The sequence below is a fragment of the Chiloscyllium punctatum genome, chromosome 11 (genome assembly GCF_047496795.1).
Source record: "Chiloscyllium punctatum isolate Juve2018m chromosome 11, sChiPun1.3, whole genome shotgun sequence".
In the NCBI taxonomy this organism is placed as follows: domain Eukaryota; kingdom Metazoa; phylum Chordata; class Chondrichthyes; order Orectolobiformes; family Hemiscylliidae; genus Chiloscyllium; species Chiloscyllium punctatum.
In genome coordinates, this window is record NC_092749.1 from 12,463,354 (window position 1) to 12,478,435 (window position 15,082).

Below are 15,082 nucleotides of genomic sequence, written 5' to 3' on the forward strand. Positions count from 1 at the left end.
TGCGACACCACCTCAGCCGATGTAGCACCTACAGATTCCAGGCTCCCAGGCTCAACCCGGAAAAATAAGGAAGGGCTCGCTCTCCCCAGTACTGGATAGAACATCCAAATATTGTCGACATTTTCTCATCACCCTGCTCAGGGATCTTCTTGCACAGCTCAGAAGTGAGTGGGCCTTGAGCCCAGGCCTGCCAGCTGGATTCTGTAAGCTTAAGTGTAAAAACTGTCCTGACCATAAGCAGAAAATCTGTAAAAAAAAACACCCCAATTGGACTGTAAATTAGAAACAAAAGCAGGCGTTGCTGGAAAAGCTCAGCAGGTCTGGCAGCATCTGTGCAGAGAAATCAGAGTTAACCAGAGTTGGGTCTGGTTCTGAGGAAGGGTCACCGAAACGTTAACTCTGACTTCTCTGCACAGATGCTGCCAGACCTGCTGAGCTTTCCCAGCAACTTCTGTTTTTGCAGTTGCTGCAGAGAATCTGTGTTGGATTGTAATTTCCCTGAGTGAAATGGGTGTGAACGTGGTTGCTACGGTTGCAACCACAAACAAACACATGAAGTGTAAGGAAGATTGTGCAAAGTATGAGCATAGAGCTGACAATAACATTCAACAAAACATTTCTCCTTCCCTTTGTGAGCAAAACACTTTGGGTAGGAACAGCATCAAAACAAAGAGGCAGAGGCAAATTGTATACACCCCTTGAACCTGGTCTGGTATTTATTAAAATCAAGGTTAATCTGGTTAATCTGGTTCTGGCCTTAACATCACTTCTCTGCCTGCCCCCTTTCATAATCTGCCTGCCTTGTGGATTGTGCTTCTTTTATGTGCAGGAAACCTTAATAATAGCCCGCAACAAGGTTTGGAGGTGCTGGTGTAGGATTGGAGTGGACAAGGTCAGAAGTCACATGACACCAGGTTATAGGCCACCAGGTTTATTTGAAATCACAAGCTTTCTGAGCGCTGCTCTTTTGCTAGGTCACCTGATTTCTGTGAGTTTAACTTGAGACATGTTGTGCTTACGAATCCTTCACTTTAATGATGCAAAATATTCTCTGCTCGTCAGATTTGGGCAGTGTGCAATTTTTTTCACAGTTTACAAAACTTTCCCATGGTCTTATTGTCAGTATTGAAGACTTGGTGGTGAGGTTCCTTATTCTAGAAACAATTATTACAGAGCGGTGGGTAAGACTTGGATACCATAGATCAGAGTCGAGAGTGTGGTGCTGGAAAAGCACAGTACGTCAGGCAGCATCCGAGGGGCAGGAAAATCAACATTTCGGGCATAAGCCCTTCATCAGGAAATTGCCTGAAACGTCAATTCTCCTGCTACCCGGATGCTGCCTGACCTGCTGTGCTTTTCCAGCACCACACTCTCGACTCTGATCTCCAGCATCTGCAGTCCTCACTTTCCTCTACCATACATCAGAGCCAAAGTAGACACAGTCTGCTTCTGATGTAGGGTCACTGGTCCTGGAATAATAATTCTGCTTTCTCTCTCTACAGATGCAGTCAGACCTGCTGAATTTCTCCCAACAATTTCTGTTTTTGTTTCAGATTTCCAGCATCAGTAGATCTTTGTTTGAAATTGTTACACATCTTTCAGTCCTTTTGTACCTCTGTTTCTCTTACCCTGATTTATCTAGCTTAGTGTTTCATTGAAAGGCATGCAATTCGAATACAATGACACACAGAACAAACTTCGACTGGATTATATTAATACCTGAAATTAAGTACAGGTGAGTGAAATGGGCAGGAAGGTTAGCGTAGAAGTTTTGTCGAGGGAGGGAATTTCCCTTTCCTTATCACTATCCCAATAAATTAAATAAATCCACAATCAAGGCAGCTTTGTCCGATTGCAGCAGCACTCAGACAATCTGCCGGTGTTGTACTTACCATTCCATGGTTAATCCACGGTGGTATAAAACTGTCCAGGATTTTTGGATAAACCAGCTCTCGATCATATAGGTACAATGCCCAGAACATTGCCACCACCATCTGCAAGGGAACCAGGAGTCAGATGTTATTCCTGCCTATGCTAGACACTGAATTCATTCCCAGTTGTTATTTAATGTGATTTCTACCTTCTGCAGTCAAATAAGATGAAATATTAACATTCTGGGGATCACTAATGATCAGAAAATGAGCTGGACTCACCATAGAAACATCATTGTTACAAGAGCAGGTAGAGACTTGGAATCCTGCAGTGAGTAACTCACCTCCTGACTCCTCAAAGCCTGTCCACCATCTACAAGGCACAAGCCAGGCATGTGATGGAATATTCCCTACTTGCCTGGATGAGGGCAGCTCCAACAACACTCAGTCCAGGACAAAGTGGTTCACTTGATTGACATACCTTACACTAGCACAAAAACTCAGCCTCACCGCCATTGACACACAGCAGTGTGTATCATCCAAAAGATGCAGAACTCTTTTGAGTTACTTAGAGAGGACCTTTAAAATCTGTGACATCTACCATCTAGAAGGGCAAATACATGGGAACACCTGCAAATCTGTCCCCACTTCCTTCACACAATAAGTCACTCACGTGATGAGTTCCCCCACCCCCTCACCATCCACCAAGTCACTCGTTACTATGAGTTGGAACTATATCACTGCCCCATCAGTGTCACTAGGTCAAATCCTGGAAGGTCTTCCATTACAGCAGAATGGTTTACCTACACCATCTCAACCAACACATGAAGGAAGGAAGGAGCTCAGTACCACCTTCTACAGGACAACTAGGAAAAGGCCAATAAATGCTGGCTGAGCCAGCGACAACTTTTCCCCTTGAAGAACAAAGTTTTAAACTTGCCACGGTATCACAAAATGCCTTCAGTGGGAAAGAACGTTATAGAATCTGTCAAAAAGGAACAGAGGAGACTACGAGGGTGACCTAATTAACACAGATGAATTGATGCAGGTAATTAGCAAAGTTGTTCTGTGCAAAATTTTCCTCTGCCATGGAATTGAAATGGAACAACGTATGAGTGAAAGGAAGAGGATTAGTTTCACTCAATAGCGTTGTGGACTGAGGGGCATTTTCAATTCTGCAGATGTTGGAAGATTTGGTGGCTTATGTTGTGCTCATGTCCACTGCAACAAACTGAGATGTTTTCAGTAGACTCACTATTACCAATCCTTCTTATTCATATTATTTCAATCATATGGGGAAGGAAGCTCAAACACAATCTTCAACAGAAGAGCGACATAGTCTCGATAATGAGGATAGGTTTATTATTTGATGTTTAATAACCAGTTATTTAATAACCACAATAATCCTCATGTTAGACAAAAGAGAAAGAACACAGTACAATTCAATTACACAGATTATCACGGAAGTTGCACCTGAGAAATCCTCCAGGAGCTCTCAAACCCATGGTTTAGCTCCGGCCAGTAACAGTCTATATCCTGAGAGTGAAGCTTATTACACGGTGAGTCAACCCTTTCAGATACAAAATATCTGACCAGTTAAAATCATCCCGAAACTGTTCTTCATTAGTCTCAGTGCCTGCTCAACAAAACCTGTTAAGCTTTTGCTTTGGATATCAGAATGTGGAGGTGTCTCTGAGCCCCCAAAATAATTCCAACTGCAGTTTGAGCAAGGAAGGAAGCTGCTGTGACCTACAATAATACCATAAGATACAGAAACAGGAAGTGAAAGGCCAGTCAGCCAGATTTCAGTAATTGGGAAATTACAGAAAGCATTCCTAAGGTACAGTATTAATCTGCACTTGAACAGGCCGAGATTAATCAAGAACAGTCAGCCACGTTTTGTTCAGGGAAGGTCATGCCTGATTGAATTTTTCAAGGACGTGACCTGGTGTGTGGATGAGGGCAATGTTTGTGATGTAGTCTACTTGGACTTCAGCAAGGGTTTTGTTATGGTCCTGAATGGGAGACTGGTAGCGAAGGTAAGACCATATGGGATCCAAGAAGATTTGGCAATTTGATCCAGAATTGGCCGAGGAACAACAAGCAGAGAGTGATGGTCAAGGAGAGTTTTTGTTACAGGAATCATAAGTCCAGTGGGGTTCTGCAGGGATCAGTTTTGGGGCCCTTCTGTTTGTGGGATATATAAATGGCTTAGGCTCAAATATACGATGGTTGATCAGACAGTTCATGGATGATTCGAAAATTGGTGGGGTGGTAAATAGTGAGAGGGATAGAACATAGAACATAGAACATAGAACATAGAACATAGAACATAGAACAATACAACGCAGAACAGGCCCTTTGGCCCTCGATGTTGCGCCGACCTGTGAACTATTCTCAGCTTGTCCCCCAACACTATCCCAAAATCATCCATGTGCTTATCTAAGGATTGTTTAAATCCCCCTCTAGCTTATCTCTCCACGCTTCAGGGTCACTGCCTTTATTCCTGATGAAGGGCTTTTGCCCGAAACGTCGAGTTCGCTGCTCGTTGGATGCTACCTGAACTGCTGTGCTCTTCCAGCACCACTAATCCAGTATTTGCTTTCCAGCATCTGCAGTTATTGTTTTTACCTACATTAGCAGGTAGGACATTCCACATCTTTACCACTCTCTACGTAAAGAACCAGCCTCTGACATCTGTCTTAACTCTATCACCCCTCAATTTGTAGTTATACCCCCTCATACAAGCTGACGTCATCATCCTAGGAAAAAGTATTTCACTGTCTACCCTATCTAATCCACTGATCATCTTGTATGTCTCTGTCAAATCCCCCCTTAGTCTTCTTCTTTCCAATGAGAACAGGCCCAAGTCTCTCAGCCTTCCCTCAAGACCAGGCAACATCCTGTTAAATCTCTTCAGCATCTTTTCCAATGCTTCCACATCCTTCCTGTAATGGGGACGACCAGAACTGTACACAATATTCCAAGTGTGGCCACGCCAGTGTTTTGTATAGTTGCCGCATGATATTGTGATTCCAGAACTCAATCCCTCTATGAATAAAACCTAACACACCGTAAGCCTTCTTAACAGTACTATCACCCTGGGTGGCAACTTTCAGGGATCTATGTACATAGACGCCAAGATCCCTCTGCACATCCACACTACCAAGAATCTTTCCATTGACCCAGTACTCTGCCTTCCTGTTATTCTTCCCAAAGTGCATCACCTCACATTTAGCTGCATTGAACTCCATTTGCCACCTCTCAGCCCAATTCTGCAGTTTATCCAAACCCCCTGCAACCTGTAACATTCTTCCAAATTGTTCACTACTCCACCAACTTTAGTGTTGACTAATCCATCCAGCTATGCCTGCGTCTAATTCATTTATAAAAATGATAAACAGCAGTGGCCCCAAAACAGATCCTTGTGGCACACCACTCCAGACTGAATATTTTCCATCAATCACCACTCGCTGCCTTCATTCAGAAAGCCAGTTTCTAATCTAAACTGCTAAATCACCTTCAATTCCATGCCTCTGCATTTTCTCCATCAGCCTACCATGTGGAACTTTATCAAAGGCTTTACTGAAGTCCATGTACACCACGTCAACTGCCCTCCACTCATCTACATGCTTGGTCACCTTCTCAAAAAACTCAATGAGGTTTGTGAGACATGACCTGCCCTTGACGAAACCATGTTGACTATCTGAAATCAAATTGTCGCTTGCTAGATGATTATAAATCTTATCTCTTATAATTCTTTCCAAAACCTTTCTTACAACAGAAGTAAGGTTCATTGGTCTATAATTACCTGGGTCATCTCTACTGCCCTTCTTGAACAAGGGCACAACATTTGCAATCCTCCAGTCCTCTGGTACCAAACCTGTAGACAATGATGACTCAAATATCAAAGCCAACGGCTCTGCTATTTCCTCCCTAGCTTCCCAGAGAATCCTCAGATAAATCCCATCTGGCCCAGGGGACTTGTCTACTTTCACTCCTTCTAGAATTGATAACACCTGTGCGTAACTAACCTCGATCCTTTCTAGTCTAATCTTTCGTACCTCATTCTTCTCCTCCACAATATTCTCCTTTGCCTGAGTGAACACTAATGAGAAATGTCCATTTTGCACCTCTCCGATCTCTACAGGGTCCACAGTCAACTTCCCACTTCTGTCTTTGACTGGCCCTATTCCTACTGTAATCATCCTTTAATTCCTCATCTACCTATAGAAAGCTTTAGGGTTCTCCTTTATTCTATTTGCTAAAGACTGCTCGTGTCCTATCTTTGCTCTTCTTAACTCTCTCTTTAAATCCTTCCTAGCTGATGTGTAACTCTCCATCGCCTCATCTGAACCATCTTGCCTCATCAACACATAAGCCTCCTTTTTCTGCTTAACAAGAGATGCAATTTCCGTTGTAAACCACGGTTCCCTTACCTTACCACTTCCTCCCTGCCTGACAGGGACATACCTATCAAGGGCACGCAATATCAGTTCCTTAAACTAGCTCCACATTTTGATTGTCTGCATCTCCTGCATTTTGCTACCCCATTCTATGCATCCTAAGTCTTACCTAATCGCATTATAATTGCCCTTGCCCCATCGATAACTCTTGACCTGTGGCATGTACCTATCCCTTTCTATCGCTAATCTAAACGTAACTGAATTATGGTCACTCTCTCCAAAGTGCTCACACACAACTAAATCAAACACCTGGCCTAGTTCATTACCAAGCACCAGATCCAGTGTGGCCTCCGCTCTTGTCGGCCCTTCGACATACTGTGTCAGGAAACCCTCCTGTACACATTGGACAAAAACTGATCTATCCGACGTACTAGAGCTATAGTCAATGTTGGGGAAGTTAAATCCTCCATAATGACCACCCTGTTCCTTTCACTCCTACCCAGAATAATGTTACGAATCCTTTCTTCCACCTCACTGGAACTCTGCGGAGGCCTATAAAAAATTCCAAGCAGTGTGACCTCTCTTCTCCTGTTTCTAACTTCAGCCCACACTACCTCAGTAGACAAGTCCTCATCAAAAATTCTCTCAGCCACCTTTGACTAACAGGGCCACGCCTCCCCCCTCTTTTTTCCACCTTGCCTGTTTTTAATGAAAGATCTAAACCCTGGAACCTGTAACATCCATTCCTGACCCTGTTCTATCCATGTCTCCAAAATGGCCACAACATCGAAGTCCCAGGTACCTATCCATACGGCAAGCTCACCTACCTTATTTCGGATACTTCTGGTGCTGAAATAGAGACACTTCAAACCAGCTTGCTGTCTGCCAGCACATTCCTGTGACCCTGAAATCTTGTCCCTGTCCTTCCTACTCTCATCCTCTTGGGCACTGTAACTACACCTCTGGTTCCCATCTATATATCCTCTGAAGTCTATGGATAGCCATAGACTTCAGGGGATATATAGATGGGCTGGACAGATGGGCTGATCAATGGCAAATGGAATTCAATTGGATAAATGTGAAGCGATGCACTTGAGCAAGACAAACAAGGCAAGGGAATACATGATGAACAGATCGGACCCTGGGAAGCACTGAGGCTCCTTGATGTGCATATCCACTAGTCCCTTAAGGAAGTGGTAAAAACAATGACTGCAGATGCTGAAAACCAAATACTGGATTAGTGGTGCTGGAAGAGCACAGCAGTTCAGGCAGCATCCAACGAGCAGCGGGGTCAGGCTGGTAAAGTGGTTAAGAAGGCATGTGGTATATTTGCCTTTCTTAGCTGAGGCACAGAGTAGAGGAGCAGGGAGGTGGTGCTGGAACTGTATAAAACATTGGCTAGGCCACAGCCAGAGTATTTTGAGCACGTCTGGAATCCACTTTATAGGAAGGATGTGATAGCACTGGAAAGGGTCCAGAGGAGATTTACCAGCATGTTCCCTGGGCTGGAGAGTTTTAATTATGAAGAGAGAGATTGGACAGGCTGGAATTGTTTTCCTTAGAGCAGAGGAGATAAGTTGATTGAATTGAATTGAATTTATTGTCATGTGTACTGAGGCACAGTGAAAAGCTGCGAGCAATACAGGCAGATCACAGAGTTAAGTAGCATAGATAAGTACATAATAGGTAATCAGCGGCAAAAACAAAAACACGGGTACAAGCGAATGTTAAGAGTTTGTGAGTCCATTCAGTATTCTAACAACAGTAGGGTAGAAACTGTTTCGAAACTGGCTGGTGCATGTGATCAGGCTTCTGTACCTTCTCCCCGATGGTAGAGGTTGTAGAAAAACTTTGCCAGGGTGGGATGGATCTTTGAGAATGCTGGCGGCCTTTCCAGGGATGACATGATTGAGATGTATAAAATTATGAGGGGCATAGATAGCAAGAGACTTTTGCCCTTGATGGAGGGATCAGTGAGCAGGGGGCACAGATTGAAGAGGTTTAGAGTGAATGTGATGAAAAATGTTTGTTCCCAGAGGTTGTGATAGGAATCTGGAGCTCACTGCTTGTAATGGTGGAAAAGGCAGAGGACCTCATAATGTATTCAAAATGTTCACTATGTTTCTGTCTCCACAAATGCTGCCAGACCTGCTGAGTTTCTCCAACCATTTCTGTTTAGTTTGTCTCCAGCATTCACAGTTACTTGTTTTATATCAGATGTGAGACAAGGCTAAAAGCAGGATGTATAGAGTTTGCAGTTAATGATTTGTATTAAGAGTTAATTAAGCAATTGAACAAACAAATGATGAACTGAAGTTCATTCAAAAAAGAGGCATTGCATGATGGATGAAAATAAAAAGTGTCTTACCCTGAATACAAAAGAAACAAAAACAGAGAAAGACTGACAGTCAAACTGGAACATAATCTGATTAATTAGTTTCACTATTCAGTGTGGTCATCAAAAATTCCCAAAAGAAGTTGGATGGACTGGAGGAAATGAACTTACAGGTCCACAGGGATAGTACAGGGGAATGAGGATAGGCCAGAATGGACTGAATTGGCCAAGATATCTGTACTGCAATGACCTCATGATGAATATTAAACCACAGTCAGAACAATGAAGCATTTGAGTTCCAGGTTTTTGCTGATAAGTCATAGTACATTAGTTAGACCACAATTGGAATTCTTCTGTACAATTTTATTGCAGTGTTTCAATCGCGAGCTAAATGTTAAATGGAGGGTAATGGGGCTTCTTCTGCTTGAAATGAGAAAGCTGGGGTATAATGTGGTAGAGGTCTTCAATATTATCTGATGGTTTGATGAGGTAAATTATTTCTGCTCACAGGCAGGCGTGAAACTATAGGTCATAAACAAAAGGCAGCCAAGACAACACAGGAGAAATCTTGTCACCGGAGGGTGGTGAGAACATAGGGGTCAGCGTGTAAACTAGTTGAGGTGAAAAGCTGGGACAGATTTAGCTGGAATGGATGCCTGAAAGATAAAGAAATGGAAGGATATTTTGATGGAATTGGAGAAGAAAATTAAGAGCCTTATATGGAGCAAAATATCAACATGAGCCTGTTGGGCCCAGTGGCCTTTTCTGCAGCGACGATATTTTGTAATGTATCACAGAGGCTGTGAACAACAGCAGTGTATCACTGTACTTAAAAAGATAAGATTAAACAAAATTCAGATCCTACCCTCGGGAAAGGGATTGAATGCACATCTTGGTACATAACAACTGTATGCTCCTATATGATGCTTCCGGTTAAAAGGCTCTGCATACTAGGCCTCTTTGAAATTCAGGCCTCGCAGAGCGTTTCAGGGAACATATTCAGGACATTCACACCAATCAACCCCACCGCCCTGTGGCCCAACATTTCAACTCCCCCTCCCACTCTGCTGAGGACATGCAGGTCATGGGCCTCCTTCACCACTGCTCCCTCACCACCTGACGCCTAGAGTAAGAACACCTCATCTTCCGCCTCGGAACATTTCAACCCCATGGCATCAATGTAAACTTCACCAGTTTCTTCATTTCCCCTCCCCCCACCTTACCCCAGTTCCAACCTTCCAGCTCAGCACCGCCCCCATGACCTGTCCTACCTGCCAATCTCCCTTCCCACCCATCCGCTCCACTCTCCTTTTTGACCTATCACCTCCATCCCCACCCCCATTCACCCATTGTACTCTTTGCTACCTTCCCCCACCCTCCTCTCTGACCCATCACCTCCATCCCCAACCCCCATTTACCTATTGTACTCTTTGCTATATTCCCCCACCCTCCTCTCTGACCTATCACCTCCATCCCCACCCCCATTCCTGCTCCTCAGATGCTGCCTGACCTGCTGTGCTTTTCCAGCACCACTCTGATCTCTCCTCTCTGAAATTCAGACAATGTTGAGGTGGACAACTTACGTCTTTTTCAAATTTCACCCCGTTTCACCACCCACTCCCCAGCTTTCCCAATACACATTCCTATTGAGTGAAGCTCTGTGCACTGAACCAAGAAGACTGAGAAAGGCACAAAAGGGCTTAACGAGGAACGTGCCCACTTACCACACCCACAGGGAAAGCCAGCACAGCCATTAGCCAATCTCGAAGAAAGATGAGTTTCCTGAGTTGTCTCTGCTGCTCTCGGTCGTCAGTGCCTTGAGTAAGGAGACTCGAGAGGTCTGTCAGGACACAGATCCCAAAGAACACCGTCTGTATCACCTGTTGAGCAAATGACACATGAGCTGCTCACACACACAGTAAGGCTGACATTAGCTTTGATCAGTAGGATAGCGCCAGCATTAAATGATCCACTGAAGCCAAAGCTAATCAAGGCTGGGAGAGATTTGTAAAGGACAGCTGATTCCTGAAGTCAAAACTCCACCAGGAACTTTGAAAATCTTGTATAGTAAAATGCAACTAATCCCAAATTGGCCACCCATTATTCCAACCATGGCACTTACAGTACGAAAGCTTCACTGATAACATTCTGTGTTGGTGCTTAGGTAGTCTGATACAGCAGTCAACGTGTCAATAGGATCAAAAATAAATTGTGGATTCTGATGCAATATGGGTGAATTGCACAGTGTGACACTGACTCACGTAAACTATCTCTAACACACTCTACAATTGTCACATGTAGACGGGGTGGTGAGTAAGGCGATTAGTGCACTTGCCTTCATTGCTCAGACTTTTGAGTTTCAGACTTGGGACATCATGTTAAGACATTGGTGAGGTCTCTTCTGGAGTACTGTGTGCAGTTCTGATCTCCCTGTTATAGGAGGGATATTATTAAATTGGAGAGGGTTCAGAAAAGATATACCAGAAAGTTGCCTGGAATGGAGGGTTTGAGTTATAAGGAGAGGCTGGATAGGCTGGGACTTATTTCATTGGAGTGTAGGAAGTTAAGTGGTGACTTTACAGAGATTTTTAAAATAATGAGGTCTAGATAAGGTAAATGGCAGGTGCTTTTTCCCTGGAGAAGGGATTTCAAGACTAGGGGACATTTTTAAGGCAAGAGGAGAAAGACTTAAAGAAGACATGAGGGGCAGTATTTTCATGCAGAGACTGGTTAGTGTGTGGAAGGAACATCCAGAGGAATGGCGGATGTGTGTGCAGTCACAACATTTGAAAGACATTTGGATAAGTACATGGATATGGGCCAGGAACAGGTATGGACTGGTTGGGCTGAAGGGTCTCCTTCTATGTTGTATGACTCCAGGACTCGAACTTACCTCAGTACAGGAAGTGGGAATGACAGCCAACCTACCTACTCCTAAACAGAAACAGAAATTGCTGGAGAAACTCAGCAGATCTGGCAGCATTTGTGAAGAGATAGTACAGTTAATGTTTTGTGCCCAGCGACTCTTCTTCTTCCCATCCCTAACCCTTATTCAGTGACCAATGCATGTCCACACTTCAGGAAGAATTTGTGTTTGAATTTTAGGAGGTGCCATGATCATCCTTGGCAATGCTGCCCTGATGATACTGAGTGTTTCTGAAGAATGGCCATTTTCCGAGTACCTGGTGCTGCCAATAAGAACATCTTGCTTTGTTCAGCAGAGGAGCCAAGGACAGAACATATTAGAACATAGAACATAGTCCCTTTGGCCCTCACGTTATGCTGGCCTTTTATCCTACTTTAAGATCAGACTAACCTAGATACCCTACATTGTACGATTATCCAAGTCCCTATCCAAGAGTTGTTTTAATGTCCCTCATGTATCTGACTGCTAGCAGTGCATTCCATGCACCCACCACTCTCTGTGTAAAGAACCTGCCTCTCTAATCTCCCCTAAACTTTCCTCCAATGACCTTAAAATTATGCCCCGTCATGATAGCCATTTCTGCACTGGGAAAATGTCTCTGGTTATTCACGCTATGTGTGCCTCTCAACATCTTGTACACCTCGATACTGTTTTAGGTAACGAGAAATGGAAAATGCTGAAAATCCTCAGCAGCTCTCGCACCATCATTGGAGAGATCAACAGAGTAACGGTTCAGGTCCAAAACCTTCCATCATAATCCAGGCTCACCCTCCAATTGATTGCACTTGCCACCTCATGTGCACTCAGTACTTAAATCTGTGCATTTCTATTTCCTGCCTCAAACTTATCGAACCCTGTAAAGAATGTTAGTTCTACAGGCGATGACCATTCAGCCCATGTCGGCTCTCTGTTGAGCAATCTAGTCAGTCCCATTCATCAGATCTATCCCCACAACAAGTCAACTTTCCTTTCATACCCATCCAATTTTCTTTAGACATTGTCAGCTTTTCCATCGTACTCATTGGCAGAAAATTCCAGATCATTGTGGTGTAATCTCAACTGATGGTAATGCCGGATAGGTCAGATCCCAAAAGGAAATCTGGCTCATAGCCAGGGGTTTTATTTTCACACTTGGTTACTGCACTGGTCGGTCACTGAGCATATTTACAACAGGAACAAAAACTATTTTATACTATCCGAGATTGAGCTGAAACAGTCTTGTTAGAATTCTTAGAAATGACAATTCAATTTTTTTACTCTCAACAATGACCTTACAGATATTTAAACCCCAGTGAAGGGTTAAAGGTCTTTGTTCAGTGGTACAGCTGTGCTTGGTTTCTTTCTGGCAAACAGCTGCATTCACCCAATTATGACACTGCCAGTTTAATGTCTCTTAATGAAACTTTTAAACAATCCACTAACACAATTCACTTCTTTCCTAACATAGAGTCAAGTACGATTTCTTAAACGTCTCTTTCCCAGTCTTTGTTTTTGGAGCTTTCTCTGAGTGTTAAACCACTCAGGATGTTTCTCCTGAACTGACTGTAATGGAGACTGCAAAACTGCATTGTTGCTCTTAAGAGTCTTTTTCTCCCTGAATAACCTTCTTCTGTCTGAAATAAAACTGCACATGCACTGTACTTCTGAATGGTTCTCTCTTGCTAAAGAGAAGCTGTTCAATCACTCCATCCTTTGCCGAAGGATATCTTTTTGCTCGGCAACAGCTGGATATTTTTCTAACTTTACTCTTTGTTTTATCAAGTAATAAACTATTCCCTTCAAGGATATTTGTTTACAGTCTCACTTAAACTTTCAGACACCTAGTGCATGAACGTAATTTAAAATTTAAACTACGCTTTTTTCCTTCCGGACCCATACAACATAGAAACACAAGTCGAATTTAAAACCAAGTATTGTTTTGTCTATTTTAGCTCCTAAGTTTAACAACAATGATAATAGGGTACAATGATCCTTCATCATAAGGGCCACTCATTGAAATTACCTCACTTATCGCTTGGTATACAGTCCTTTCACCATCAGCTAATTGTCTCTACCCTATCCAAACCTGTCAGAATCTGTGCACCTCGATCAAGCTGCCCTTCAGCTGCCTCTCCTCCAAAAAGCATAAAATAACGAAGTGCGTGATGAGAAGTGTCATAAAGTCATGGAACACAGAAACAGGGGGCGGACTGGTGCAGCCAATGTATAGGAGAGATGTTAGGAAGCACTTTGATACAAAAGGAGGTTTGGAACTCTCTTCCACTAATGGCAGTGGATGCTGAATCAGTTGTTCAGTTTAAATCTGACATCGTTTTTTTTTAAGCAAAGGTGTTAAGGGCTATGGGCTAAAGTCAGGGAGTTAGGCCACGGACCAGCCATGATCTCATTGAATGGTGGGACAGTCTCGAAGGGCTGAATGGCCAACTCCTGTTCCCAGAATGCAACGCAAACATTAGAACGTTCAGAACTCCAAGCTTTTCAAACAGGAGTGTGTGGCTCTTTTTGCCCTACATCTAATCCTAGCAAAACCATACATCTCAAAAGGTAAGGTTGCAAATTTCTAAAAATGTAGACTGGAGGCCTGATGAAATACCTACACTGAGACCAGTATCCCATCATCAAGTCTCCCTTTATTTTCAAGTGCACAGTACATGGGTTCTGACTAGCCAGCTCAGAGCCACTCCCAAGATCAAGGAGGTTCTCTGAATCTCTGAGGCAAAAGTGAGGACTGCAGATGCTGGAGATCAGAGTCAAGATTAGTGTGGTGCTGGAAAAACACAGCAGGTCAGGCAGCATCCGAGGAGCAGGAAAATCGATGTTTCGGGCAAAAGCCCTTCATCAGGAATGAGGCCAGGAGCCTCTTGCGGGGAGAGATAAATGGGAGGGAGGTGGGGCTGGGGAGAAGGTAGTTAAGAGTACAATAGGTGGATGGAGGTGGGGATAAAAGTGATAGGTCAGGGGGGGTGGAGCGGATAGGTGGGAGGGAAGATTGACAGGTGAGACAGGTCATGAGGACGGTGCTGAGCTGGAAGGTTGGAACTGAGGTAAGGTGGGGGGAGGGGAAATGAGGAAACTGGTGAAGTCCACATTGATGCCCTGGGGTTGAAGTGTTTTGAGGCGGAATATGAGGCGTTCTTCCTCCAGGCGTCAGGTGGTGAGGGAGTGATGATGGAGGAGGCCCAGGACCTGCATGTCCTCAGCAGAGCGGGAGGGGAAGTTGAAATGTGCAGCCACAGGGCGGTGGGGTTGATTGGTGCGGGTGTCCCGGAGATGTTCCCTAAAGCACTCTGCCAGTCAGTCTCCCCAATGTAGAGGAGACCGCATCGGGAGCAACGGATAATCTCTTGCTTATATCTGTCAGCCAGGGCTCCCTGATATACCCCAGTTAAAAATCTTATAGTCAATGAGATCCACATGTTCCTGGTTCCTATCATTGCTGTTAAATTATAGGGAGAGGCTGAATAAGCTGGGGCTTTTTTCCCCATAAGTGTCAGAGTCTGAGGAATTACCTGATAGAGTTTTATAAAATCATGACTGACATGGA

At 43.9% G+C, this 15,082-nt stretch overlaps 1 protein-coding gene across 2 annotated transcripts in view; it reads right to left on the reverse strand.

The window, feature by feature from the left end:
- The window catches only part of aig1 (androgen-induced 1 (H. sapiens)), a 171,492-nt gene that overhangs the window by 95,136 nt on the left and 61,274 nt on the right, over positions 1-15,082 (reverse strand). Inside the window, exons 2-3 of one of the 2 annotated variants that reach the window (XM_072580299.1) lie at positions 10,337-10,492; positions 1,893-1,994 (exon numbers count right to left, since the gene is read on the reverse strand). In XM_072580299.1, the coding sequence (XP_072436400.1) occupies positions 1,893-1,994; positions 10,337-10,492 (258 nt within the window). The remainder of the gene's footprint in view (positions 1-1,892; positions 1,995-10,336; positions 10,493-15,082) is intronic. The other variant, XM_072580300.1, reaches the window with a different exon arrangement.